The sequence below is a fragment of the Citrus clementina genome, unplaced genomic scaffold (assembly GCF_000493195.1).
Source record: "Citrus clementina cultivar Clemenules unplaced genomic scaffold, Citrus_clementina_v1.0 scaffold_2, whole genome shotgun sequence".
Taxonomy (NCBI): Eukaryota; Viridiplantae; Streptophyta; class Magnoliopsida; order Sapindales; family Rutaceae; genus Citrus; species Citrus x clementina.
Window position 1 is genome coordinate 533,339 of NW_006262688.1, and position 26,598 is coordinate 559,936.

A 26,598-nucleotide genomic window follows, 5' to 3' on the forward strand; every position below is an offset into this window, starting at 1 on the left:
TTGGGGGTGTGTAGGGAATTAGTTAATTGCAAAATTAACCTTATTGAAATTTATATTAAAATAATAAAATAAGACAGGAAATCTAACTCATCCTATCTTGTCTATCCAATTTCCCCAATTTGCAAAACTCAAATATAACTGCTTCTCCAAATCTAATGAAATTGAATAGTAGATTCACTTAACAGACAATAGATTCCTCACTCTTGGTTTAGTTTTACGTCCTACAGATGCATTTAAATTACTTAATATGAAGATGCTTTCAGTTTTTGTTGAAAGATTTTATTTTCAAGATTTCACTCTAATTGACCTACAGCCTACGGGCTTTGAGAAGATACTTAAAATGCTTTGAGATTGATGTACCTCTCTTCAACACTTTCAAAATCTTATTTTTCTTTCTAAATTATCTTATAATTAGTTGAGATCAGAAAACAATAGATTTACTTGTTTGATAGAAATTCTTTTAGTATTAACCCTTCCTATTTCAACAACAACAACAAAGAGAGTATTTTCAACTATGAAATTAATAAAGACAATATATGAAAACAAAATAAAGAATGAGTTTCTTTCAAATTGTAGATTATATATATTGAAAGAGAAATTACAGACTATTGACACAATTTGATAATGTATGAGTTTTCTTTTTTGAAGAATCTCAAGACATAATAATATATTTTTTGTATTCACATTGTACTTTTATTATTATTATTATTATTAATATATATATATATTTACTTATGTATCTTATTTCAATAATTTCATTTGTATAGAACAAACACTTTTAAGAAGTAAATTTAGTCAGCTCATCCCAAAAAATATTGCTAGCTTCACCACCTAATTCTTTAAAATTTAAAGATAAATTGGGAGAGAAAAAATTAAGAGAGATTATGATCACCAAAGCTTTTGTATGTATACACCAAGGCAATTCTAATCATCACCATTCTTAGATGGTTAGAAGTTTTGAGTGTGAGAGAAAAGCAAATAAACAGTGAGAAAAACTAGATCAAGAAGAGTATACTAAACTTTAATCGGGTCTTTAAAAGCCGAAGATAGACAATGAGTGAATAATTAAGAAGATGAGGATTCAAATTAGCCGTACAACCACGACTCTTAGATCTTCAAAAGCCGAGTAATAACAGTTAAAAAAAACAAAATAATTAAGTGTGATTTTTATTATTCTAAACGATAAAAGCTAAGATACTATTTTTAAGAATTTTGATCAAGTGAGCACAGTCGCTCTCTCCTTATTGAGAGCCACTACCCACGTGGCCAAAAAACACAATCCTAAATGAGAAGAAAAATAAAGAACACACACAATTAGATCAAAATTCTTAGAATAGTTGGTAGACTGAGAGAAGAAACTGTTGAGGTTTGAGAAGGAAAGTAATTGGCAGAAGTCACTTGTCAATGATTATTTATGGATTGGGAGAAAAAATTTCTTTTGGTTGTCCGTTGGGGTGCTGAAACAATTCACTAGTGTAGAATCCCTAATGGTCCAAGTAAATTTTATTTTGAAAAATCAGTAGATCTTAGTGTAGAATCCATTATTCCACCAAACGAAAGAGCCTTGGTGAGTTGTCTCGTCACCCTTGCAATTGAGGTGGTGGAACAACTTCACTTGAGTTTTTCTCGTGATTTAGTGGTTATATATTAAAGTGAAAAACAAAAACAAACATTAATTTTAAATTGAAACAAAAACAAACATTATTTTCAAATTGTTCCTTTATTTTTAAAAACCGTTAGTCATTGTACTTTTATTCAAAAGATAAGGGGAAAAGTGGGCGTCCTCATTAAATTTAAAAAAAAAACGAGAAAATTGAGATTTCATAAGGAAATGTTTGATATAAAAATAATCAATTCACAAGGGAAGCAATCAAAAATTAACCAAAAAATGACAAAAAAAAAAAATTAGCCACACAATTCGACCTTCAAAATGAATATTAAAAGTTGAAACCTGTGATAAAAAGCTTAAACTTTGACGCAAAATTTGAAACCCTAATATAAAAATTGAAACATGATACGTAAAATTTGAAACGTCGAAAGCCATATATAATTTATATCAGTTATACATTCATCAAACATGCAGGCTTTTCATGCAGTTTTTACTTGGATCACTCAATAAGCTTTAACTATTTCAGTGTATTGTGTTGCTTAAAGTTGCAATTCCTACCGAATTTGAGGACTTAACTTTATTGACTTTAAAAATAAACTTAGGCTTAACTTTATTGACTTCGAAAATAAACTTAGCTAGCTTTTTTTTTTAATGCAATCTAAATAGGATTGAGTTTAATATATATTTTTGAATATAAGTACTAAGTTGTTTTTTAAAAAAAAGAAAACATCTGGAGTATGATATTTTATCATATATAACCTCATAAATATTAACAATACTTATATTTATTTGTTAAACACATGACAAGATATGAATAAATTATTTGGCTAATAACAAAATAAATATCTAATGCATGTATTTTTTTTCTATTAATATATGATACTTACAATATTATTTTTAGTATTCAATAGTAGTTGCATAAACCAACAAAGAATTGCTAAATCATTTGAATTAAAATTAATTTATTAAATAAAAATTAAAATTTATTATGAAAATTTTTAATTATAAATACAAATAGATAGACCTATTATAAAATACACTCACCTAAAGTTCTATTCATTTACAATTAAAAAAAAAATCGATAGTTGAATACCCATAGAACAAGGAAAATGAAAAAAAAATAAAAAATGAGAAAATGATAATTTGTATAATAGAAAGCAAATGCATTTAATAGGGATATTAATGGGAGCGAATATTAAAGTTTTATTCAAATATTATGTCATTTAGGTAAAATTCATAATATTTAATTTCTTCCATTCAGACCTAAACATCATATAATTAGACATAATATATAAAAAATAAAATTAAGGCCTCATTTTTATTACTCATTTTTTACTGCTTTTAAATTACTCTCATACTTTAAAAATCTTGATTTACTCATTTTTTTAAGAGGACTAAAAAAATTCATCGACCCACATTCATTTTTTCCTTACCTTTAAACAAAATTAAAAAAAAATTTAAATTTTTTTAAACATCAGGAGAAATTTTAAAAATAGTAAAGTGAGTAATATGAAATTTACCCTCAAATATCATAGGAGTCTTGAACCACTTTCTACGTTTTGAGAGCGAAGTCGTCCACCACCTCACTTAAACTGAAGAGTCCGGCCATAGAAGGTTTATTGGAAAAAAAAATTCTTGACCCATTCTTACGCCTTAATTATTTAATATTTTCTTTTACAAAATTAAGGACTCTGTGTGGTTAACACAATTGCTTAATATAACAGTAAATTCTTCATTGATTTTTGTCAAACACTAGAAGATGTTCAGTAGTTTACTAGGAAGAAGCAGCATAATGGTTAATGGATATTCACCAACCATGAAAAAGTCATCATTTATCGGCATTTGGTGTGTTCATTTTTCCATAACAAGGTGTAAAGCATAAAAATTACCAAACTATGCAGTGTACACGCATCCACCGAAAGTTGAATACGCTAGAAGCAATGCATTATAAGTAGCCAGTAGTGGACATGTTAATTTCATCAACACCAGCTGCCCTTTATACATACTCCTATTTGTTCAAGTTACTTCACTGCTTTAATCAATCACCAAGTTCTTAACTAATGGCACCAACAATTGTTTCATTCACTGATGAGTCGTCAACTTTCACTTTGTCATAAACCAAGGGAATGGAGCAAAGGGTCTCTCCGAAATGAGACTCAAAGCTCTCCCCAAGCAGTATATCCATCCCTTGGAAGAGAGAATCGATGAGGCCAAGGTCCTTCCCCAGGCATCCATTGCTGTCAATGATATGTCAAAATGCAATGATGCTGAAGTCGCAAAATCCATCTGCGATGCTACTGAGAACTGGGGATACTTCCAGGTCGTTCGGGCTGTCAGCTTATGAGAAGAAGAGGTACTCAAAGGAGCCTTCACCTTCTAACAATGTGAGGTTTGTCACCAGCTTTAACACTCAGGTTGAAAAGGCTTTGGAATGGAAGGATTTCCTTAGCCAGTTTTACGTTTCCTAAGAAGAAGCTTCTGCTTTGCGGCCTCCTGTTTGCAAATAAGCAAGCAACCTTATTAATTGACCATACAAATTCTCAAAAAACTTGTTCATTATTATATCACGTATGTGTTGATCCCCTTATTTGCCTGTAGGGATGAAGTGCTGGAATACATGAAGAGTTCAGACGCTCTTATCAAACAGCTATTGCAAGTGTTGATGAAGGGGCTAAATGTGAACAAACTTGAGTGGGTTCTGTCAGAACAAACCTTAACTTCTGTCCCATTTGCCTAAATCCTGAACTCACTATTGGCGTAGGCCGCCATTCAGATGTATCAACCCTCACCGTTCTTCAAGATAGCATTGGAGGATTTTACGTGAGAGGAAATGACGGAGAAAGTTGGATTGATGTCCATCCGATTGATGGCTCCCTGCTTATCAACATCGGTGATGCGTTACAAATTCTTAGCAACGGTCGATACAAGAGTGTAGAGCATTGCGTGGTTGCTAGTGGAAGCAAGAACAGCATTTCAGTCCCCATTTTCATAAATCCAAGACCTCAAGACACAATATGCCCTTTGCCTGAAGTGCTAGCAAGTGGAGAGAAGCCGATCTATAAGCCCGTTCTGTACTCGGATTATGTCAAGCACGTCTTCAGGAAGGCACATGACGGGAAGAAGACAGTTGGCTTCGCAAAAATGAGCAAATTTTTAACGGTAGTAGCTAATTGTTTTGATTGATCAAAATAAGGCACAAGGTGTAAAACTATGAACAATTGTTTCAAAGCTTTTAGGGGTGCACATTTGTGGCTTGATGTATTTTAGGGGTGCATATATGTGGCTTGATGTATCCCTAATATACAACTATAATTAAAAAAAAAAATAAGGGGTTACGGAAACAACCAGTCATCACTCGAGGTCAGAGCTGGCCTCCAGCTTCTCCATGTTTAAAGTCTATTATCCCCACTTCCCAAAGAGAATTAGTGGCCTTACGTTAGGGATTATAATCCTCATTTGGTTGCCATCTCGGAACCAATGACTGATTTTGTTGATTAAAAATGCAGTAACACTGTTAGGGTTTAGCAGCTAGCGGTTCATGATATTATACAAAAATTTCTAACTCTACCTATACATCAATCGTGCACCAAATTTGAAAGCAAGATAAACTTATTTCTTAAACAAACAATATCATGACAGGAATATTCATTTGCTTTCCGGGAAAGATGCATTTATTCATCAAAGTACTAGTCATTTGAACTATTATGCATCCCAGAATATGCATCCTTACAACAATGGTGTTACAACAAAGACAACAAAATATTGTGGAGAAATGCACCATCAGACTACCGATTGCATGTTTTTCATTTCACCGTATCACAAGAACAAATTACATGATGTAAGAACGAGTTAGAATCTGATATGCAACGAGCTGATGTTGCTTCTAAATTCTACTCCGAACAGATAGCTCATGCTTCAGTTGGTCCTTCAAAACCCTCCTCAGTAACTTGTTCGAAGCAGTTCGGGGAAACTCTGGAACAATCTTAACCAAACTCACCTGGTAATTAATCAAAAAGTGAAATCAGGATAGAATGATCAGTAACATAAAAAGTTCTAACTTCGTGGACTTCTAAAGAAAATATGAAGGTCAAAAGCATGAAAACCTTGAACAAAGGGTTGAGGTTCCTTTGGATGGCTTTTGAGAATATCATCTTAAGTTTGTCCACCGGTTGACTGGTAAATCCTTTCTTTAGTACCACACATATAACCAACACTTCTGGACCACCACCTGCTGGTGATACACTGATTGCAGCAGTCTCCAGGATACTTTCATCTGCGCCGTCACACACACGCTCAATTTCAACAGAACTCGTCTGCATATCAAATTTTGTGCCCAAGCACAAGATAGAAAAGAAGAGATGAAAAAAGCCAAACATGAGTGCATAAGCAGCTTCTTTGGAGTTGGAGATACGAAACTTAAGGAGGAATAAGTAATACCTTTATGCCACCAAGATTCATGGTGTCATCAGCCCTCCCCTGTACTATGATATATCCCCCAACAGTCCGCTTGATGATGTCACCATGTCTCCGTAGGTGCTGCCAATACACCTGAATGAATTAATGCCTCTAAAATCTATCACGAGTTGCATCTTTCAGTTGATGCACCAGTACATGCTAGAGGAGATGAAACAAAATAGTAGCAGCAATTCATTGGCTCAGTACTGGCCGATTCATTTGTGCCTCTATTTTCTAGCATAACACCGGAGACAGTGAACAATAGTTTCTATTCAGTAATTATATAATGTTTCCATTGACCCAAAAATACTAGCTTCTGGAGACTCCGACCTGAGCCATGCCAGTTAACTCGACCAAAAGTGAACTTATAAGGGTTATAGTCTGGGTAATCAGATGCCAAAAGGGTATGAGACCTGAGATTACACCAATTCAGCATGCTGCTTTTAGAGATTAAGTAGGACTGCATATAGTATTATAAATACAACTTAGTAATAAAACGGCAGGTCTACACATACCATTCCCTTATATATTGGCATCCCACTGAAGTAAACTTCCTCGTGATCAGCATTAAGCAATCTGTCAGTAGCTCCGAGGTATAGAGGGAATAAACCCACTTCACCAACACAAGGTTGATCATCTGGCTGTCACAGTTTAAAAAGATCAATTACACACAATAACAATATATATTAGAGTATTAATATGGTCAATTTGTCTCCAGATTCATTCATTGTATTACAAGAATCCTAGCAATTTCGATTTTTTCCGTGTCATTGCAATCTTAGAATATGATTACAGCCAATTTGCTTTTTTAAAAAAAATATGTAAACGAAAAATGAATCCAGTTAGATGTAGAAAAGTTCTTACATAAGGAACTCCAAGTTCATCAAGAATGACAAAACCCGTTGTCATTGTGGCGGTGCTAAATGCTCCAAAAGCCTGCGGCTGCAGCATACTTCCTTGGATGTAGGATGAGGCAAGCTCTGTGCCTCCACAACATTCAATAATAGGCTTGTAGTAAGCTTTTGAAGCAAGCCAAAGATCATCATCAACATTGGAGGTTTCTCCAGTGGAAGCAAAGGATCTACACATACATTAAGTCAACTTTATTCTGAATTATAAGAAAGCATTTACTTTTGAAGTTGGAAAGACGCGAGTACCTTATCTTTGTCCAATCTAGGCCTTGCAGACAGTTTGTGTTCTTCCAAGCTTTTACTAAGCTTGGAACCGTACCCAAAACACTTACTCCAGAATCCTGAAAATATTTCAGAAAATAAGTGTAGAAGAGTAAAATATCAAAATTCCCAGTACTCAAATTATATAACCATGCACTTGAAGAAGAAGTGGTGCCAATCAGCCCCTAAACTATTGGTGCTGTCTATTACTACTATGATTTTACCAAAAGCCAAAACTTTGTTATAAACAGGGAATCTACAGTATCTTCTCAATTCTTATGTCTATTAAGAATTCTCTGAAGCTCAAGTTGATGCCTCAATATAGCCCAGAAAATTAGTCTAGCTTTATTCTAAACCATTACATCATTAACCTAAATGCTGAATCTTATAATCTATATAAACAGTACATATATTGCATCCAATCAGTTCAGCAGTTCTTCGATATTGGATCTCCAAGGCTGAAGGAATCATCATACTTTGCATCCCAACTTTGCAAGTGTATCACCATTCACAAAATAGGTGGTTAGAAGTGTGAGTGGCCCCTTGGCAATAAGCTCTTATACAAAGGGGGAAAAAACAAGTATGAGAGAATCACCTGAACAAATTTTCCAAAACTGCGCTCAAGAGGAGAGCCATGATAGAGAGCAAGAGCTGCACCACTTAGAAAGCTTGAGAACAGTATAATTGGTCCCATCACCCATCCTAGATTGGTTGGCCAACAATAAACATCTCCAACTTTCATATCAATATGACCCCATGCCTCAGCAGCACACCGAATAGGTGAAAGTTGTGTCCATGGGATAGCTTTTGGTTCTCCTGATATAGGCCAATAGACGAACAAGATACTATTTCATAAAGGGAATGTAAAAATACAGCCAAGAATATCTGTGATTAAAATGTTTTTTTACCTGTGGTTCCAGATGAAAAAAGTATGTTAATCACAGAGTCCACTGGGCGATAAACTGGAGGGTAATACTTTGGACTGCCACCACAAGAATGTTGTCACACATTAAAATGGTTTAAAATATTTTAGTTGGAGAAACTGCAAAACTATTTTGGGATATTGCATTGACGATAGCGATAGAAGCTTCCTTGCACCAAATGGGAAAAACAAAAATAAAACAGAGTAGTTTTAGTCATATGGCTATAGATACCCTGGATGGTAATCAACACAGGAAAGAAAATCTTTCCATGATACATCTTGTTGTCTTAGTTGGATGCCTACATCATCTCCAATCACAGGGAGCACAACAGCTTTGAGAGGACCAGCTTCCGCAACTTTACTGTACAACAAAGATCAATAGCCATTATGTTTCTACTAAAATACTTCAAACATCTCAAGATGATAATGTATATCATAATAGTAACGATTTCATAAAAAAGAGTGGAATTAGCCCACTAGTTTTAGCTTTCAATTATAAAATGCTTCGAGTAAAGCACTCTCACAAATAGCCTTTGCGGAAGCATTTAAAAAGGAACAGCTACTTGGAATATACTTTTGTGCAAATACATTTCAAAATTTTCTGAACAGCTCAGGCCTCTCAAAATTCAAAGCTAATTCAATAACAAATGATCATCTAAAACCCACAATCCTTCATTCCTATACAATCTGCAAAGGACATTTCCTTTTGATCTAATTTTAAAGAAAAACATGTGAATGATTTCAACTCAATCATAACAGCAGGGAAGAATTTCATGATAAGCAAATGTACCCATAGTCTAGTAATGTATAATGGTGACATAAATGCTGTTTAGAATCAACTACAATCATTGGTATTGCAGATCAACATGACCTTCTAGGCATATAAGCAAATCCTCTCATACATACAGATATAACTAAAGGACAGAAGTCAAAACTTCCATAAAATTTCAACAAGTGTAGCAAATAAGCTATTGTGGCAAGTGATTATTGGCACTTGACAAAAGTGATGCTCGAGTCTGGCAAATTCTCTTAACATACATAAAATGCAGCAGCTAGTATAAACAGTACAAAGTTGATCCTTTACCTGTATAAAGGAAATTTTCTCCCTCCTCTGAGTATAAAATCCTGAATACAAATTGAAGGCAGATTTCAATTTCCAGACCAAAGTAATGACACACAAACGGGACTCTGTAGCTCAAAATGCATATATATGATACATAGAATCTATCAGAATATATAATAATATCCAGAAAAGCACACCATAATTGCTACTTTAAAATTGACAGCAAAGCCCATACTGCCAACAGAAATGGAAAAGTAATATATAAGCCAAGGAAAACATGATATCTGAAGATGATAAATCTAAACAGCTCATGCCATGTCTTCAAACTTCTGAAATCTAACTGCATTAACAGGAGAACCAGAAACAATTTGACTGTTTATGTCTCTAACAACTGATGTATATTGTTCAGAAAACAAAAGATTTAAACTGAAAATTAGTGGCTCAATGAAGTTCAATTCTTTCAGAAACTCTAATCCTTAATATTAGGATGGGCTATGAGAATGAAAGATCACCTGAGTAAAGATACCCTTAGCTTTAGACACTCGCAAACGAGTTGCAATCTCCCTTGCTGCAAAGCTGTCAGCTATTGATACTACAACATATCCTGCTAGTATGATTGCCAAATATATAATAACTGCATGGACTGTCATTGGCATGTCAATTGCAATTGCATCACCTTTTGAAAACATTGTATCCAATGCATTAGCCACCAACCTGTAACTCATGCAGCAGATGTATCAACAAAAGAGAAGGTTGTTGACAAAAACAAAGATTAACCTCTATGAGTTCTTCGATAACTCAATTTGAGAAAGAACCTTATCCTACGAAACCTATGATCGCAGATGGAAACCAGAACAACCCGACTGAATTTGATACTAAAGAGAATGTTAGCTATATTTACTCTACAATGACCAGTAGACACGGGAATTTATTACAATAAGATATAAACAGCGAAAATTATGCAAGAGAGCATACATTACTCGTTCTCGCAGTTCCTTATATGTCATACGGTTAACAGAAGAGTCATCACATCTATCTTCTCTCCACACAACAGCCACACTATCATCCTCTTTTCTCAGACGACTTGATGGTAGCAAGCAGCATTCGGCAACATTCAAAACTGAACCTGGAAGCCATGTTCCACCATGTTTTGATTTATCTGTCCTATCTAGAATACACTTTGGGGCTTCATGAAATTTGACTGAAATCTCTTTGAGAACAATTTCCCAATAAGCCTGAAAACCATGCCCAGACATAAAAGTCAGAAGAGAAACAAGTCCAATAACTCATAAGCTTATAAATAAAACTTAATTTTGCATTAAGTAAAGAAATAAATATTCACACATAAAAAATTGCTTACCTCAGGATGTTCAACAGTGAATTTCTGAAAGAGGCTAAAGCTTGTAATAGGGTCTTTGTACATAGCCCCTAAAAACTTTGGTCCATGAATTTCCATCGCATGTCCTAAGTTAGTAAGCTTAGACTGATCTCTATCATTTAAAAAACACAGAGATCAGTAAGGACAAAAGATTCAAACTTACAAACACGCACACAAACAAAAAAGATCATAAAACGGTGAAAAGATCACACATTGAATTACAAATCAAAGCCCAACAGAAAAATAAAAAACATGAACATTCATAAGAGATGATAAGAAAAGAGAATATTACAGAGATGGGAACCAGTAAAGAGGAGGGCCATTGATGGAAGCATCCCAATCATTATACACACTGTAATAAAGAAGTTGATGCAACCCATGTGGGTACCATGGCTTAAACACTTTTCGAGCCACGAGCTCCTTCCAAATCTCTTTTGGGTCAAGCCCTTTGCTTCCATCAATCAGTTGTTTCAAAATATTATCAAAATCCTCAGCTTCATCCACTTTCAGTCCCACCTTCACCAAATCAACCACTCCCACTTCTCTTATGTTCTTCCCCATTTGCCACTCAAATTTTTTGCTCTTTTTTTTCAGCTAAACAGGCACTCTTATGAAGTGAGACATGGAGCAGTTGAGTTGTGTGGTAGGCACAAAATCAATCAGAATGGAAGATGAGTAGCTGAAACACGTGATGTAAATTATTATATTTGGCTGATTTGGACATTCTTCCTCGAAGTTCAAAAATATTTTGCTTTCATGGATTGCCTACTGTGTATCTCCTATGGAATTAAATAAAGAGGGAAAAAAAATGACACTTCCATAGCCTCAGAACTTATTATTACGTATTCTCCGGGATTCCGATTGTTTGGAGTGGTGAATAAAAATTATTTGAAAATTATCAGTTCATATTTTTATGAGGTAAAAAATTTATTTTTATTTACTAATAAAGCAGCAATAAAAAATTACATTGTTATTATAAAATAAGACATTTCTAGAAGATCATTAATAAATGAGATGGGACTGCTTGCAGATGAGACAAGAAATACCTGAAGCTAGTTTCGCTGTAGTAGGTTCAACATGCTGACGTCAAAGGCGGTCACCAGGAAAGGAACCTGTTGTTCTGTTTAAAAATTTCAGACAACAACTATCTCTCAAGTAAGTTGTTCATGGTACCAACCAATTAATTACTTAAGGGTGTGTTTGGTGTGTGGTATTGCATAGTATTAAGCTGCCTCTCAAGTTAGCTTGTTTTTTTTTTTTTTTTAAACTTTTACTTTTACTTTTACTTAATAATAATAAAAATGAATAAATATATAATTTTTAATTTATAATATAATATTATTTTTTATTTTTACATCATAATTTATTAATAAATTTATAATTTAATATGATTAATAATAAATACTTAAAAGTATATAAAATATAATATAATATTACACTATTTAATTATTGTAATATAATTAATATATAAAAATTAATTATTTTTAAATAATTTAATATAACAAATAATAAATTTTTAAATACAAATGAATTTCAATAATATTAATCTAAATTAATAATAACATAAATAATAATATAAAATATTAGCACAATTCATTTTACTATTAACTATGTTATGACAATTTTGTCACTTTATCATTTTGTAATTATTTTGTGGTGTATATGAACAGATGTTCTAAGATGACTTTTGAACAAATTTTGTAGGTTTTAACTATTTATTTTTCTTGTTATATTATTTCAAGATTATTTGATTAAATTATTTGCTTCGATATTTAACAAGTTATATATTTAGAAAATACATAAAATAAATGTTATACTTCCGAAAATTAAAGGATATAACCTTCAATCTTTATGAAGAATTATGATTTTTTTTAAATTTATACTAAAAAAATTAGTAAATTTCTAAAATTTAAGACTTCTATATTTAATTTTTTTAAGTATTAATAAATATTATTTTATAAATATATAATATAAAGTAATCACAAAAAATTAATACAGCACAGTACAACATCAAGTATAATATAATTAAAAATTAATATAGTACAGTGTAGTACCAAACATTATACAATATTATTATAATACAGTGTTAATGCAATACAATATAATACAATACACCTGCATTAACATAATACAATATAATATACCAAACGCACCATAAGGGAAAATGACAACAGTATTAAATTTATTTTTTTATTTTAAAGACAGATATACCCTTCACAAGTTCATTAGGGATCATCAAAATCGATGGTTGGCAAACTTGATATCAAATGTACAGTAATTATTGGAAATTAAGTTACAAAGGTGCTGTTTGACAGTTACTCACAAACAAAGCATGATAATTGCTGATAACTTTTCCTTCATTTCGGTCACAAGTGAATCACACAATAAAATTTTTCGGTCACAAGGAGGAATTACAGATCTACATGATGTATAAATTGGTTGAAAACTGATGCACGAAGAATTGATGTTGCTTCTAAATTCTACTCCGAACAGAAAGCTCGTGTTTGATTTGGTCTCTCAGCACTCTCCTCAGTAACTTGTTAGAAGCAGTTCGGGGAAACTCCGGGACAACCTTTACCAAGCTCACCTGGTAAATATTAGTTAAAAAAGAAATTGAGGAAAAAGAAATCATATCAGAGTAGAATTGTATCAGTAATTTAAATGGTTCCAAACAACATGGATTTGAAAAGAAATATGGAGGCTCTTAGCACCAAACCTTAAACAAAGGGTTGAGTTTGCTTTGAATGGCCTTTGAAAATATCATTTTGAGTTTGTCTGGTTGACTGGTAAATCCTTTCTTTAGTACCACAAATATTACCAGCACTTCTGGACCACCACCTGCTGGGGATACACTGATTGCAGCTGTCTCCAGGATACTTTCATCAGCTTGGTCGCAGACACGCTCAATTTCAACGGAACTTGTCTGCATATCAAATTTTACACGTAAACAAATGAAGCCAAGAAGCGGATATTAAACAAAAGGGATGAAATAAGTTCAAGTTTGTGAAAAATAGAAAATAAGTTCAAGTTTGTGAAAATAGAGCCATGCATATATGTGTAAACACTTAAAAGAGCTTCTTGGTGAAGATAAAAAAGTCAACGGAAGAAGTAATGCCTTTATGCCACCGAGATTCATGGTGTCATCAGCCCTTCCCTGTACAATGATATAGCCCCCGACAGTCCGCTTGATGATGTCTCCATGCCTCCTGAGACACTGCCAGTAGACATGTCAAGTTACAAATCGTACTCTTAAGCTGCTTGTAAACTGGATTCATGATTGTCTGATAACTCTCTGGCTCCCATTGATTATGAAAAGTGATGGAAATGAATTCAAACAGAAGATTTTTTGTTTTACTGGTTGTGTCTTAGCTTAGTTGCAGAAGCACAAGCTCGAGTAAAGACCACAGTGCTTTTAAATATTAAAAGAGGTAAAGCATTTTGTATCATTGATACGACTTAGCATGAAAATATGTCTCAATGCTACTGTTTTATAAGAAAGGCTAGTCTACATGTACCATTCCTTTATACATTGGCATCCCGCGGAAGTAAACTTCCTCATGATCAGCATTAAGCAATCTGTCACTAGCTCCGAGGTATAGAGGGAATAAACCCACTTCACCAACACAAGGTTGATCATCTGGCTGTTAATGTTGAAAAAGATTAATTACACATATAAACAATATAGAACAGAATATTAATCAGTCAATCTGGCATATGCATTCATAATAACTGTGCTCTCTCACATGTTATTGCAATCTCAGAGTCAAGTTACAGGCAAGAAACAATGTGGTGAGAATTTGATTGGCAAGGTTGGTAAAAAGAAAGAGAATCCAGTTAGATCAAGAAAATGTTCTTACATATGGTACTCCACATTCATCAAGAATAACAAGCCCTGCCGTCATTGTTGCAGTGCTAAATGCTCCAAAAGCTTGTGGCTGCAGCAGGCTTCCTTGGATGTAGGCTGAGGAAAGCTCTGTGCCACCACAACTTTCAATAATGGCATTGTACCAAGCTTTCGAGGAGAGCCAAAGGTCATCATCAACATTGGAGGTTTCTCCAGTGGAAGCAAAGGATCTATACGTATATTTTGAGTCAATTTCATTCTGATCATATGAAGACTCCTAAGTTTGAAGTTGGAAAAAGGAGACTACCTTATCTTTGTCCAATCCAGGCCTTCCAAACAGTTTGTGTTCCTCCATGCTTTCACTAAGCTTGGAACTGTACCCAAAACAGTTACTCCAGCATCCTGAAAAAGTTTCAGAAAATAAATACAATAAACAAGAGCAAAATCTCGCAATTCCCAGTACTGAACTTATGGCTATGCACTTGAAAAAGTGATGCCAATCTATTACAGTTATGATTGTATTAAAGCCAAAACCTTCATGATAACCACACAATTTTTCCGTCCTTATATCCAATGTCATTTAAGAATCCTCTACAGCTCAAGTTCAAAATGTCTCCGCATGGCCAAGCTAAGTAGTCTGGTATTATTCTAGTATTATTTCTGCACCACGACCAAACAATAGAATGTTTAAGATCTCTCCTATTAATTCCGTGGCATATTGACATAGGAACTCTATTGAATAATAGGTGGTTGGTAGTGTAATCAGCTCTAAGGCACTGAAAAATCAGATCAGCCCTCCTAGAAATAGGCAATAAGAGTTTACAGAAAGGAAAAACCAAAAATTGAAGTGCCACCTGAACAAATTTTCCAAAACTGCGCTCCAAAGGAGATCCCTGATACAGAGCAAGAGTCGCACCATTCAGAAAGCTTGAGAATAGTATAACCGGCCCCATCACCCATCCCAAATTGGTTGGCCAGCAATAAACATCTCCAACTTTGAGATCAATATGAGCCCATCCCTCAGCAGTACATCGAATCGATGAAAGTTGTGTCCATGGGATAGCCTTTGGTTCTCCTAATTAAGGCCAATAAATAAGATAATATTTCTAAAGTGGGTGTCAAAACAGGAAAAAGAATAAATCTACGGTTAAAAAATTTTGCTACCTGTGGTTCCAGATGAAAAGAGTATATTAACGACAGCATCCACTGGGTTATAAACCGGAGAGTAATAGTTTGGCCTGTCACCACAAAAATATTGACATACGTAATTGTTCACAGCATATTAATTGGAGAACCCATAAAAACACATTGGGATCTTGAATTTTGTGGTATCAATACCTGGGATGGTAGTCAACACTGGAAAGAAAATCTTTCCATGATAGATCCTGTTCTCTTAATGGAATACCTACATCATTTCCGATCGCAGGGAGCACAATAGCTTTAAGAGGAGCAGCGCCTAGAACTTTACTGTAAAAGAGGGACAAAATGCCATTGCATTAATAGTGGAATAGTTAAAACATGTCCAAGTCCATAATGTATATCATAATAGTTTCAGATAAAAAGAATGGGATTATCACACTAGTTTAGCTTTTAAATCTAACGCAAGTACTTCATGAGAAAGCATTCTATGCAAGGCCTTCATAGAAGCAGTTAAAAGTGAACCATTACTTCCAATTTAACTTTGAAAGAAATAAGAAACAAGTACATTTCAATTTTTGCCATAAAGCTCAGGTTTCTTAAGAAATAAAAGATGTTTTTAGTTCAGTTAGTCTGAAATTCAAGAGCTTGCTGAAAATGTAAAGAAAGAACCAATTTTCATTTAAAATCACAATTCTCTATCACTTTAACTAGCTAAAAGGACATTCCCTATGATTTAATTTCAAGAAAACCCATGTGAATCATTTCAACTCAGTCATGTGAGCTGGTAGGAGTTTCATAACACACAAATATATCCATGATCACGCAAAGTATTATGAGGTGCATAAATGCTGTTCAGAATCAATTACATGGGGAGTGCAGATATCAACAGGACCTCTATGACACATACAGATTAGCAATTCCTGTTGTATAATATGGATATGATTAAAATGCAATTGATAAAAAATTTTACAGCTTCAGCCACATGCTGCAAACAATTTATGTTCGTAAAGACTTCAGAATTTTGGTACTTGATAAAGGTGATGACAACATGATTTACGCCATCAAAACTGGTAAATTTCTTACTCAAGATGACAAAATGCAACATCTAGTATAGACTATAAAAGTTAATCCTTTACCTGTATAAAGGAAATTTTCTTCCTCCTCTGAGAATAAAATCCTGAATACAAATTGAAGGCAGATATCACCAAACAAATGATACACCAACTGGATTGTAATCTCATAACGAATATAATACATGGAATCTCTTAGAACATATTAAAATGTATTCATATCTACCCAGAAAAGCCGCACGTAAGTACTAGCTTAGAATTGACTCCAAAGGCAACACAGAAACAGAGAAGAAAAAGTGATGCATAAGAGTAATGGGGATGTAATATAAAAGGATTTAAAATATAATGAGCAAATACTATGTCATCACTTATAAAATCTGACAACACTTCTAAAATCTGACGTCAATAACAGGATAACTAGAAACAATTTGTTAAGCAGACTGCTTGTATTTCTCTTACAACTAATGCATATAGTTGAGTGACAAAAAATATGAAAGGGAAAATGGGTGTCGCGATAAAGTTCCTAAATTTCAGAAGTTCTACTCCTTCATATATAGAATGAACTATAAGAATGAATGATCACCTGAGTAAAGATACCCTTGGCTTTAGACACTCGCAAACGAGTTGCAATCTCCCTAGCTGCAAAGCTGTCAGCTATTGATACTACAACATATCCTGCTAGTATAATAGCCAAATATATAATAACTGCACGGACTGTCATTGGCATGTCAATTGCAATTGCATCACCCTTTGAGAACATTGTATCCAATGCATTAGCCACCAACCTGTAACTCGTGCAGCAAACATATCAAAAAAGATAAAATAGAAGAAAATAAAAGTAAATTTAAACATAAAAATAATGATGTGGGAAGGAAGAAGGTTTTCAAGGAATAAAGGACATAACTTATTTCCTTTGATCATTCGTTATTAATAATGGTTACTTCTTTTATCAGCAGCTGAAAAAGTTTATGTAACAGGAAGAAAGCAGGTAACAGTTCCCATGTTAAAGACTCGAATTTTGACTAAAGGATTTATTTTCTTCAAATAGAATTCAGCTTAGTTTGACATTGATATACCTAAAGTGTATATATATGGCAACATTTGATTCAAACGGCCTAATCAAATCTGATGCTAGAGAAAATCATAGTTAATGTTAGTCTAAAATAAGGTTAAACACAAACTACAGTACATATACACAAAATTCTGATGAGAGCATACATTACTTGTTCTCGGAGTTCCTTGTATGTCATAAGGTTAACAGCAGATTCATCACATCTATCCTCTCTCCACACAATAGCCACAGTATTGTCCTCTTTTCTCCGATGATTTGAGGGTAGCAAACAACATTCAGCAATATTTAAAACTGAACCTGGAAGCCATGTTCCACCATGCTTTGATTTGTCAGTTCTGTCTAAAATACATTTCGGGGCCTCGCGGAATACAACTGAAATCTCTTTAAGAGCAATTTCCCAATAAGCCTGAAACCATACTCAGATAAAAAATTCAGAATAAGAACGAGTCCAGTAGCATATGAAAATAGTAAGTACTCACCTCAGGATGTTCAACTGTGAATTTCTGAAAGAGCCTAAAACTTGTTATGGGGTCTTTGTACGCACGCCCTAGGAGCTTTGGTCCATGAATTTCCAATGCATTTCCTAAGTTAGTAAGCTTCGATTGATCTCTGATGTTTGAAAAACATAGGTATCCGTTAGGAGAAAGATTCAAACTTTGATGCCAAGATTAATCTTTATTTTGAGTCATACAGTGTTTGGCTCTATTTCGCCATTCTTGTGGTACTAATCTAGCCCATTTAATATGAGATAAATCATATTGATAATGCCCGCTTAACCAGTGTTTTCGTGTATTCCTTCCAAAATTTCAAAGGAGTTTATGTCTTAATTGGTAATTAAAGATTCCGTATTTTTCAAAAAAAATCTTTTATTTCATTCTTAAGAAATAGAGATGTTCCATGATATTGAAGAACTGATCTTAAATTATAAAAGTTCAAAATTGAGAGTTGTAATAATTTGTAAAATACATATGTGCCCATAGACTTAAATTTAGGCTACAAGAAAGCACACAAAGATGTGTGCCCATAAGATAGCAAAATAAGTGGATTTCACAGACAAAATTGGCGAGTCCTTCAAAGATACTGCATCACGTGAGCACTTTTAATAATATACAGTTAAGATTACTTACTTATACATTCTTATCCAATAACACCCCAACACAACTATCTGAAACATGATCAAATCTTTTACTCCTAATATCAAATATGTCAAAATTACAGTGAATTTTAACTGGCAAAAACAAAAGCAACGCAAGAAATCAAGAGATACAAGCAAAAGAGAGATAGGCAAAGAACATACAGAGAAGGGAACCAGTAAAGAGGAGGGCCCTTGATGGAAGCGTCCCAATCATTATACACACTGTAATAAACAAGTTGATGCAACCCATGTGGGTGCCATGGCTTAAGCACTTTTCTGGCCACAAGCTCACGCCAAATCTCTCTTGCATCAAGCCCTTTGCTGCAACTTATCACTTGCTTCAAAATCTTATCAAACTCCTCAGCTTCCTCCAGTTTCAATCCCACCTTCATCAAATCCTCCACTCCCACTTCTCTTATGTTCTTTCCCATTTTTTCCTCTCTCTCTCGTTAACAAGTTCTGATCTTTTTTTCAGTTACCAATAGACATTTGGGAGTCCCTATGTAACATAGCATTTACCATAGACATTTATTGTTAACAGGTAATAACAGGTGTAGAAGATTGAAAAAGGTAGGTGGTTGAACATGCGGTGTGTTTCTGATGATTAAAAAAATGAGTCAACGACCCCAGTTTCGATATACGAAAAACACTGCTTCTGTAATTTGCTCTACTGGGTATTACGGATTTCCACTCTTAAACATCCAAGTCTTTGGCACCACCAGGTCCCCACGGATTCGTACGCTTGCATGTACATATATGTATGTGTGCATGCGTGTGGGGGTGTGTGTGTTTTTTCTTTTTCCTTTTTTTTGCCCTTTTCTAAACTTGGGTCTATCGGGCTAAGTTCGAAAATATGCATGCCGTACATTGCAATCACCAAAATTATAGCACAACTAGATATTATCCAAGCATAACTCAAAAATCAGCATACAATACAAACAAAATCTATCTCACACAAGTAAACAAATATTTACAAAGAAAGGTGAATCTTACATACAGACTCGAACTCGTTCACTCCACAATTGGGGAAGAGTCTTTATCACCCACCAACCAATGGCCTCGGTTTGGAGATTCTAACATATTTTTAGAGTAGACAATTGATCTTCATACTTAAAAAATAAAATCCATCACCTCTTGCTTGGGTGGTGGAATGATTTTATTTCGACACAGCAACTAAATATTGATGTAACCATATGAGGCAAGACATTTACAATAAGCTGAATTTCTCACAGTTGCTTTCAAACGTGATATAGTTGCAAGGATAACATTGCAGTTCATGTTGGAGAGCATTTTATAGATGCCTAGGGGCATATTCAAGAAAGTGGCATGGGTGCAGTCTTGGACTAATAACGACATGCTGATAAGGAATCTACAACAACATCGAAATGTTAAGCGGTGTCAGCTCTTTCATTGGATTCATTACTTGGCAAATCGCAGTGTCCACTCTGCTGCTAGTTGATCATGTTTAGCTTTATCTTCTAAGTACAAGTGGGCAATGCCAGGAACAATGGGATTATCTGCACACATTTAACAGAAAAGTTTATGCACGTCACTCACTTGTAACATCTAATATTACAACAGCAAACAAGTCCGAGATCTGCACACCTAGGCAGCCCAGCTAAAGCCAATCATGCAACAAACAACAAAAATGCACAAGAGAATCTAGTACAAGAACTTACGAAGGCTAGGGTTTGTGAACATTGATCTGACTGCAAGTAGCACCTTTGTAATTGTCAGAGCTGGACTCCAACTGTCCTTCAAGATATCCAAATTAACATTGCCAGCAGAATCAACATTGCAGTGGTAGATTCGAGTTAGAAATGCCACCTGCAAAACTATACTTATTATTAAAGAACAAATAAATGAAGAATGCAGCAAAGAAAGGAGAATGTATTTATTTAGTTTATACTAATTTCTACAATTCTAGGACTTCAAATATGCAAATGCTTAAACACCCACGACGTAACAACAAGATTCCAACAAAAGGGAATGTTATTTGTCAAAAGAATTTGCAACCAGACCAAGATTTCCAATAGCAAGTCTCATTTTCTCAAGTCTCTACATTTGCAAGTACAAAATCCTATCCTTTGAACAATACTATTTACTTCATGTTCAAATAGATCATGCCGGAAAAGCTCAACACCTCAACATCACATTCGCAGCCAGTCTGAAGCAAAATTCTTCTTGCCATTCTGATTGGATTTTTATAGTCCGTGATGGTTCAAGATTGCCACTTCTTTGATAATTACAATAGAACAACGTGTTCATTATTCTTAAGCAACAATATCAAATGTAAAATAGAGTCAAGTTCCAACCCAGTCTATTTTCCCAAGTGTCTAACTTCAAGAGATGAGATTGCTGCTTGTGTAACACATAACCATGATTATCTAACCCAGCTTTGAAGAGCATCAAGACCAGACCCATCGCACAACAAAATATGCTTGAAAAACCAATAGGGTTGAAAATAAGAAGAGTAGGAAAATTATGTAGGGTTATATTGATACATATGCCAGACAAAATGAGATTCATGAATAGCATACCTTTGGAGGTTTGAACGGATAATCAGTTGGAAATGTTATGTCAAGAAAAAATATACCCCCTTGGTATGGTGTTCCTACAACATGAAAATGAGCTTAGTGAACACTGCAAAGCTGACATGCCAACAAGACAACTCAGGCATTAACCAGATTTCAGAAGCTGCTGTAACAGAAAATAGACAATTCAAATGGAAAGCAAATAGTCGGAAAAAGACATATGCAACTTTTATAGAAACATGTTTAATAATTTGATAAACACATAAAATAAAGCCCACAAATCAACGATGCAGTGCATCAAAAACTAGATAATTCAACATGTGAACTTACCTTTCCCAATAGTCTGTTGCTAATAAAGACAATGAGCATCAATAATTGAGCAACGATCCTTAGTTCAATTAACGCTTGAAACTCATAGCATCAGCAATATTCCAACAAGTTGCCATTATAATTCAACCAAGACAGACCACAAATCAAGACAAGGAGCATGAAACAAGAAATTACACGCCACCCCATCATTTGAAACTAATAAAAGTTGAAACATTATCATCAAAAAACAAGAAACAACAAGCAATCATCACTCAAAAAATGACCAATTATTTTATAATAAAAAACAAGAAAACAGGTAAATAACAACCACCCACTACTTGAAAATGATCAAAATTGAAACAGAATCATTAAAACAAGCAAACAACCACCAACATCACTCAAAAATTATCAAGATTGAAACTTCATTGACCAAAAGCAATACAAACAACAACCATCACTCGAAAATAATCAGAATTGAAACTTTTATCTTTCAAAAACAATATAAACAGCAACCCACCACTAAAATATGATCAAAATTGAAACTTTATCATGAAGAACGACCACCCATCACGGAAGTATGATCAAAATTGAAATTTTATCATAAAAAACAACAACCCGTCACCAAAAATGATAAAAAGAAAAAAATTGCCAAAAGAGAGCGAGTTAGAGCTTAGGGGAACCTCACCAGCAGGGCCAATGATGGTGGCGACCCAGTTGTAAAGATTGTCACCCTTGGGACCAGCAGAGCAATCCTGAGGTGGGTCCATGTTCAGCTCCGCCATTTCTCTCTGAATCCTCTTCCCAGATGCTGAAACCGACGTCGTCGAGACCCACGATGAAGTCGATGTTCCTCCGACTCCGCTACCTCCACCGCCGCTGTTCATGTCCACAACAACACGCACCATTTTAACTTTCAAGCCACTGTCTCTGTGCGTGTGTTTCAAATTACTCGCATATTGAAACCAAATAATTGTTTCGATTTTGAGTGAATTTCCTTTTCCCAAAAAAAAAAAAAAAAATCTAAAAATTCTTTTAAAATAAAAATAAAAGAAGTATAATTTATCAATCAATTTGTTAGTTTCAAAGAACAAATAAACGTCTTTACTTTTAGAGTAATTTTAGACTTCCACTTCCAACATTTAAGTTTTAATTTAACTTTAGTTAATGTGACATTTATACATTAGATGATAATTAAATAATTTATAAATTATAAAATGTATCATTTTTCAGACCCATAACACGAAAATATTGAGATTTAAATATTAAAATTATAATATTATTATTCAGCTCAACTGATATAGTTAATTAGAAGAAAAAAAATGGAGTAGAATTTGTGTCACGGTTTTTTTTTTGGAAATTAAAAGTTTATTAATAGAAAACAATTACATTGTGTCGTGGCTAAACAGTTGTTATTATCAAACAAAAATAAAAATAGCTGTTATTATTAAAATTATAAAAAAAAAAAATTATAAAAATACATCTATTTCAATTCTTTTATTAAATGAGGAGCCCTTAATATGTTTAATAAATCAATTCCCCAAGATGCCTGTCCATGGTCCATGGAGGAGATGTTTGCTCATTGATCGATGACACGATGAAGCTGTTGGATTCAGACTGATTTATGGGCATAGCTACTAGCACTTTGGAAACTTCCTTCATTATCAAACAAAAAGGTTTCTACTTCACTTATGTAACGCAACAAATAAAATTGCATCATTCTGAATCATGGTCCTATAGTCGGTGGTATCAAATACTTCAAATATTGTTAGCTTTGATTTAAGAGGAGATTGTTTTTTTTTTTTGTTTTTTTTGTTTTAATGACGTAAAACGACTTAATAATTAATTAAGTTAATTAGAGATTTTTTTTTATATATTAATATATTACCATCATAGTATAATTGATATGTACAATAAGAGATTGATCGAGACTGTCTTTAATAATATTATTATTAAGAGTGAGATGTATAATAATCCAAATGCGGGAGACAAATAAACTCCCACATAAGAGAGGAGTCAGAATTCCAACAATGATTGGGACTCGAACCAACGGGATTTTATAATTGAATGAGTATTTTTTGGATAGTTATACTGAAAGCCAATCCTTTTTTTTTTTTTTTGGGTAATCGAAACTATTATACATCATGGTAACATTTGGGCAATGCCATAAACCAAAGCCAACAGAATAACAAAAATAGAACTTGAACACAAGGATAGTATAGTTTACAAAAGTGAGGTTCAAAACAGAACACGTACAAATTTTTTGAGCCACTTCAAAAATTTAACCTTTTGTACAATTTCTAATTACACAAGATATATATATAAATAAGAAATGTAAAATTCACTACAAAACTATATATATATGTCCCACAGATGTAAAATTCACTACAAAATTATATGTGACATACTTTTCGGATCTATTTATTATTAGATCTCAACGCAGCAACCAGATTGAACAAACCCAGAAAATTCATCGGGCACATTGATTTTCTCCAATTTCACCTTTTGCCCTTCCCCAATTTCCGCCAGATAAAACCCACTTGGAGCTCCTTGGTACTCCGACCCGGTGACCAGAACCCGATCGCCCAACGCTATCCCGCATAACCCGGCCCGTACAACGGAGTCTAGCTTGGACCAACTAAATATCCTCCCATCTTTGCCCACCCCAACGTTGGATCTCGGGTACCGACCAGCCTCCCAAACCCCTTCCACCCGCTTCCATTGACCGGATTCGAACCCGTAAGCGTCGGCGCTTCCATCGAAAGCCCCTTGATTCTCGGTGTTATACCCGCTAATTACCCAAAACTCATCCCCTATCACCACCCCCTCACATTCGTCTCGCTCTTGACTCAACTGAGTCAACTCACTCCACTCGTCCCGCCTCAAATCATAGACCCACCCCGTCCTCAGCGCGTTCTTATTCTGATCGTGCCCGCCCGCAACATAGACCCGACCCTCCGCAGATCCACACCCGAAAAACGACATCTTCGCCGGCAAATCCTTCCCTTTCCGCCACCTCCGCATCCCGAAATCGTACACGAAAACGTCGGTGACCGGCTTGTAACTATCCGGGTCCCACCCGCCCATCACCACAAGCTTGCCCTTGCAACCCGCCAACTGACAAAAGAGCGGCAACCCATTTGGATACCCGGGTACCGGGTCAATCCTGTCCCATACCGCACCGACCGGGTCGAACACGCTGAGTCGATAACTCGGTGACTCGCCTGGTTTTTTGCCACCGTCTGATTCTTTTTCAGCTTGAACTAAGCACGCAACTTTGTGGGTGTGCCCAGAATTTTTTCTTTGGTAGTAAAAGTCTTGGCTTTGAAGGAGTTGGCGCCAACGCCGGCAGACAGCGGAGGCGAGGCGATGGGTGGAGTAAGGGAGGCGGGTTAAGCACTCGAGGCTGAGCTCTTCAGGGAGACTCGGTATTAACTCGGAAGATTCCATTTTCATTGTTCGATTTTTGGTTCTGAATTGAGTGGCGAATTTTATAACGGCTATTTATAGAAAGTTCGTTAGATAACTAGAAACTGTTCTAATTAAAGGATTCGTGCCACGTGGCGAGGCGTTATGAAGGAGCTATGTAACGTAGTCTAATTGGATAGCAAAATTTTAATTTTTTTTTTAGAGTGTGTGTGTGTATATATATATATATATATTCAAGTTGATTGAAATGTTATCAATTAAAAATTTGGAATAAAAAGTTATGAATAGACTACCATTTATTTATTTATTTGAAGCGTATCGTTGTCTAATCGAATAATAAAATTTTAATTTTTTGTCTGTCTGTATATTATATATATTCAAATTAATTGAAATGTTATTGAGTAAAAACTTGGAATAAAAAGTTATGAATAGACTATCATCTATTTATTTGAATGTGATTATGAATAGACTATATATATATATATAATTTACACGCAGACAAAAAAATAAAATTTTGCTATCCAATTAGACTATGATACATTCAAATAAATAGATAGTAGTTTATTCATAATCACATTCAAAATAGATGATAGTCTACTCATAACTTTTTATTCTAAGTTTTTACTCAATAACATTTCAATTAACTTGGAATAAAAAGTTATGAGTAGACTATCATCTATTTATTTGAATGTGATTCAAATCACATTCAAATAAATAAATTGAAATGTTATTGAGTAAAAACTTGGAATAAAAAGTTATGAGTAGACTATCATCTAATTTGAATGTGATTATGAATAAACTACTATCTATTTATTTGAATGTATCGTAGTCTAATCGGATAGCAAAATTTTAATTTTTTGTCTGCGTGTAAATTATATATATATATATTCAAATTAATTGAAATGTTATTGAGTAAAATCTTAGAATAAAAAGTTATGAATAGACTATCATCTATTTATTTGAATGCATCGTAGTCTAATCGGATAGCAAAATTTTAATTTTTTGTCTCTCTGTGTGTATATATATATATATATATATATATATATATTTAAATTAATTGAAATGTTATTGAGTAAAAACTTAAAATAAAAAGTTATGAATAGACTACCATCTATTTATTTGAATGTGATTATGATTTATGCGAATGCTTGACTGCTTGTTTTCTTGCCACCAATGAATTGGTTGGCTCGGTTTAATGTTTGAGGGCTCTACAAAATTTTTCTATTCAATCAATTTCCATTCAAGGGAGTTGAAGAGTTGGATTATTTCAATAGACTTTAGGATGAAAAGAAAATTCAATATTCGATTGGTCAATAGAAATAATTGGATTATTCTTTTCGATTTAATTGAATATAGCACAGTTAATTAAGCACTTAAACAAAAAATAAATAAAACTAAATTAGCTTTAAAATTATATCGAACCGTATAATAATTGTTATGTATCGACGTGTCAGTTTCGAATTAAAGGC

At 34.1% G+C, this 26,598-nt stretch overlaps 4 protein-coding genes and 1 pseudogene across 6 annotated transcripts; 1 reads left to right on the forward strand and 4 right to left on the reverse strand.

Moving 5' to 3' along the window:
• Window positions 1-3,669: 3,669 nt before the first annotated feature.
• Window positions 3,670-4,792, forward strand: LOC18051176 (annotated as a pseudogene).
• Window positions 4,793-5,226: 434 nt separating this feature from the next.
• On the reverse strand, window positions 5,227-11,722 carry LOC18051177 (probable acyl-activating enzyme 18, peroxisomal). Of its 3 annotated transcripts, XM_024191137.1 has the most exons (15): window positions 11,646-11,722; window positions 10,892-11,278; window positions 10,582-10,711; window positions 10,197-10,456; window positions 9,734-9,935; window positions 9,243-9,283; window positions 8,391-8,519; window positions 8,145-8,218; window positions 7,832-8,052; window positions 7,222-7,316; window positions 6,929-7,145; window positions 6,580-6,705; window positions 6,047-6,157; window positions 5,713-5,922; window positions 5,227-5,606 (listed from the first exon to the last, which is right to left on the reverse strand). In XM_024191137.1, the coding sequence occupies exons 2-15, from the start codon at window positions 11,158-11,160 to the stop codon at window positions 5,493-5,495; spliced, it is 2,199 nt and encodes a 732-aa protein (XP_024046905.1). In that variant the 5' UTR covers window positions 11,161-11,278; window positions 11,646-11,722; the 3' UTR covers window positions 5,227-5,492. The 3 variants fall into 3 exon arrangements, with proteins under 3 accessions (XP_024046905.1, XP_006445650.1, XP_024046904.1); XM_006445587.2 differs by lacking the exon at window positions 11,646-11,722 and having other exon boundaries at window positions 6,047-6,145; window positions 10,892-11,468; XM_024191136.1 differs by lacking the exon at window positions 11,646-11,722 and having other exon boundaries at window positions 10,892-11,468.
• A 1,125-nt stretch (window positions 11,723-12,847) lies between these two features.
• On the reverse strand, window positions 12,848-19,622 carry LOC18051178 (probable acyl-activating enzyme 18, peroxisomal). The gene is made up of 14 exons (XM_006445590.2): window positions 19,023-19,622; window positions 18,205-18,334; window positions 17,872-18,131; window positions 17,237-17,438; window positions 16,720-16,760; window positions 15,782-15,910; window positions 15,608-15,681; window positions 15,298-15,518; window positions 14,751-14,845; window positions 14,457-14,673; window positions 14,115-14,240; window positions 13,715-13,813; window positions 13,316-13,522; window positions 12,848-13,186 (listed from the first exon to the last, which is right to left on the reverse strand). The coding sequence occupies exons 1-14, from the start codon at window positions 19,289-19,291 to the stop codon at window positions 13,073-13,075; spliced, it is 2,184 nt and encodes a 727-aa protein (XP_006445653.1). The 5' UTR covers window positions 19,292-19,622; the 3' UTR covers window positions 12,848-13,072.
• A 168-nt stretch (window positions 19,623-19,790) lies between these two features.
• Window positions 19,791-22,774, reverse strand: LOC18051179 (constitutive photomorphogenesis protein 10). Its single transcript, XM_006445593.2, has 4 exons — window positions 22,389-22,774; window positions 21,401-21,474; window positions 20,540-20,687; window positions 19,791-20,377 (listed from the first exon to the last, which is right to left on the reverse strand). Exons 1-4 carry the CDS (start codon window positions 22,606-22,608, stop codon window positions 20,280-20,282), a joined length of 540 nt encoding a protein of 179 aa, XP_006445656.1. The 5' UTR covers window positions 22,609-22,774; the 3' UTR covers window positions 19,791-20,279.
• Window positions 22,775-23,917: 1,143 nt separating this feature from the next.
• On the reverse strand, window positions 23,918-25,349 carry LOC18051180 (F-box/kelch-repeat protein At1g15670). The gene has a single exon (XM_006445594.2). The coding sequence runs from the start codon at window positions 25,154-25,156 to the stop codon at window positions 24,128-24,130; it is 1,029 nt and encodes a 342-aa protein (XP_006445657.1). The 5' UTR covers window positions 25,157-25,349; the 3' UTR covers window positions 23,918-24,127.
• Window positions 25,350-26,598: the final 1,249 nt, after the last annotated feature.

Coding starts and splice junctions, on each gene's coding strand:
- LOC18051177 (XM_024191137.1), bottom strand. CDS start 11,160: ATGGGGAAGAACATAAGAGAAGTGGGAGTGGTTGATTTGGTGAAGGTG. Junction 10,457..10,581: donor TCACTGTTGAACATCCTGAG/GTAAGCAATTTT, acceptor CATGGTTTTCAG/GCTTATTGGGAAATTGTTCT. Junction 9,936..10,196: donor GAACTGCGAGAACGAGTAAT/GTATGCTCTCTT, acceptor CATGAGTTACAG/GTTGGTGGCTAATGCATTGG.
- LOC18051178 (XM_006445590.2), bottom strand. CDS start 19,291: ATGGGAAAGAACATAAGAGAAGTGGGAGTGGAGGATTTGATGAAGGTG. Junction 17,439..17,871: donor GAACTCCGAGAACAAGTAAT/GTATGCTCTCAT, acceptor CACGAGTTACAG/GTTGGTGGCTAATGCATTGG. Junction 13,523..13,714: donor TGAATCTCGGTGGCATAAAG/GCATTACTTCTT, acceptor TTTGATATGCAG/ACAAGTTCCGTTGAAATTGA.
- LOC18051179 (XM_006445593.2), bottom strand. CDS start 22,608: ATGGTGCGTGTTGTTGTGGACATGAACAGCGGCGGTGGAGGTAGCGGA. Junction 20,688..21,400: donor ATCCGTTCAAACCTCCAAAG/GTATGCTATTCA, acceptor ATAGTTTTGCAG/GTGGCATTTCTAACTCGAAT. Junction 20,378..20,539: donor GTTCACAAACCCTAGCCTTC/GTAAGTTCTTGT, acceptor AAATGTGTGCAG/ATAATCCCATTGTTCCTGGC.
- LOC18051180 (XM_006445594.2), bottom strand. CDS start 25,156: ATGAAAATGGAATCTTCCGAGTTAATACCGAGTCTCCCTGAAGAGCTC.